This window comes from Propithecus coquereli, unplaced genomic scaffold (genome assembly GCF_000956105.1).
Source record: "Propithecus coquereli isolate 6110/MARCELLA unplaced genomic scaffold, Pcoq_1.0 Scaffold158, whole genome shotgun sequence".
NCBI classification, from domain to species: domain Eukaryota; kingdom Metazoa; phylum Chordata; class Mammalia; order Primates; family Indriidae; genus Propithecus; species Propithecus coquereli.
The window spans coordinates 2,385,525-2,387,545 of record NW_012140302.1 but is presented as its reverse complement, the minus strand read 5'-3'; the positions used below and the strand labels follow the sequence as shown (position 1 = coordinate 2,387,545).

At 49.6% G+C, this 2,021-nt stretch overlaps 1 protein-coding gene across 1 annotated transcript in view; it reads right to left on the bottom strand.

The window, feature by feature from the left end:
- The window catches only part of GUCA1B (guanylate cyclase activator 1B (retina)), an 8,671-nt gene that overhangs the window by 2,477 nt on the left and 4,173 nt on the right, over positions 1–2,021 (bottom strand). Inside the window, exon 2 of the mRNA XM_012640833.1 lies at positions 257–406. Coding sequence (XP_012496287.1) covers positions 257–406 — 150 coding nt within the window. The remainder of the gene's footprint in view (positions 1–256; positions 407–2,021) is intronic.

The window sequence follows — 2,021 nt, the reverse complement described above, 5'->3', positions numbered from 1 at the left end:
TGTGTGTGTGTGTGTGTGTGAGAGAAAGAGATAGTATTTCTTTGATTCATGGAATATTTGGCAGTGTATTGCCTACTTTCCAAACAGATGGGGATTTTTTAGTTATCTTTTTGTGGTTGATTTCTGGCTTAATTCCACGGAGGTCAGAAAACACCCTCAGAATGATTTCAAGCCCTCCTCTCCAGCCCCAGCCGGCCACCTGCAGCCAGCCCTCGGAGCCCCAGCTGTGCTCGAGTGGGTGCCCGGAGACACTGACCTCCACGATGTCCAGTAGCTCCAGGCGGTCGATGCAGCCATTGCGGTCCTTATCATAGATCTTGAAGGTCCACTTCAGCTTGTGCTCCAGGTTGCCCCTGAGCACGAGGTTCAGGGCTGCCACGTACTCCAGGAAGTCGATGGTGTTGTCCTGCGTCGGGCGTGGATGCTGCTGAGGCCGCTGCAGCCCCAGCCCCACCTCCCCGGAATGCGGCTGTGAGCCCCATTCAGGGCCACTCGTCCCTGCAGACTCGGGGCTCTTCCTATTCCTTGCAATCCTTGTGGCCTCTGCACCTTCGCTCATGCTGTTTTCCACTCCTGGGGCGGAGAACATTCTCTATTCTCCTTCTCTATGATCCCCCAATCCTATCCATCCCTCAAGGCCCAGCTCGAGGCTCCCCTCCTCCAGGAAGCCTTCCTTCTCGACCATTTCAGCCATAGCGCTGTCTCTCTCTCCATGCTAACATCCACAGCATCTACTGTCTATTCTACGTAGTTTGGGGCTTCCTCTGGCATTGTCACTTGACTGTTTCCTAAGTATGTCACATTATATGCTCCTGGAGAAAAGGGAGGGGTTGACATTGCTTGTGTTTCTCCTCCATGCCTAGCAAAGTGCCACTTAGGCCCAGAGTTGGGAGCCAATAAATATTTGTGAATCGGTGAGTCAGCGATGGACTTGATCTGAACTGGGGACTAAGGCAGTTTTGAAAGGAGATTAGACAGCAGAGCCCACGTGGAAATTTTCCCATGCACTCACTCACCCTGAGTCTGAGGGAGGCAGAGGGTGGTGGCTCAGCGCCCCCCCTCCCCAGCCTGGGTGGCCATTACACTGAGTGACAGGCCCGTGCCCCACCCCCATCCAGGAAGGGTGGGGGAGACAGAGCTCAGGGGCTAAGTGGGCAGAGGGCATGTGAGGGGCACAGTCTACTCTGGTGACTCTCACCAGGAAACAGACATTTCTCGTGACAGAAATGGGACAGCAACAATTATTCCAAAAGCAGTAAACAAGAAGTAGGAAGAGGACATTCTTGCTCTTCTTCTCCAAATGTGTCTGAGGTGAAAGGCTACTGCTGGTGGTGGTGGCTACAGTGTCGGTCGGACAAGGGTCTCACTTAGGGGAGCTCACTCATTCCAAGGTTGGGACTTCCACTCTCCAGGTAAAAAATTGGAGCCATCAGCTCCCCCGGGAGTGTCTGTCATTCTCATAACTTTGCATCAGAAATGACGTCAATGGCCCAGAGCACTTCTGTCCCACGCAAGAGCCCCAGCTCAAGGGGTGCCTGGGTGAGCAAGGTTTGAGCAACAGGAGAAAATGGCAGAATGAGAGAAATAGCAAAAGGCATAAAGAAACACTAAGAAGAAAACAGAAGTAGCCCACCTCAACACCTCAAGTGTTTTATTCATATCGGCTAGATAATCTCTATAAATATATGGGCCCCTACCCCCCACCATATATTTACCTAACTGAGGTCGGACTATATTTATAGTTTTATTTCCTGGATTTTCATTTAACATTTTCCCGTGTCCTTAAAAATTATTTAAAATCTCAACTTTTAGGGGATTTTTTGGGGGGAGGGATACTGGGCATTCCCTCTTTTTGAACATACTTCGAATATTTTACACTATACAATGAACATCTATGTGCATGTATAGTTTTTCTTACATCTCTGATAATTTTTTTTAGTATAGATTCTTAGTAGTGGTTGTCATTTCTTTTTTTTTTTTTCTCACTGTGTTGCCCCCGCTAGAGTGCCGTGGCATCATCC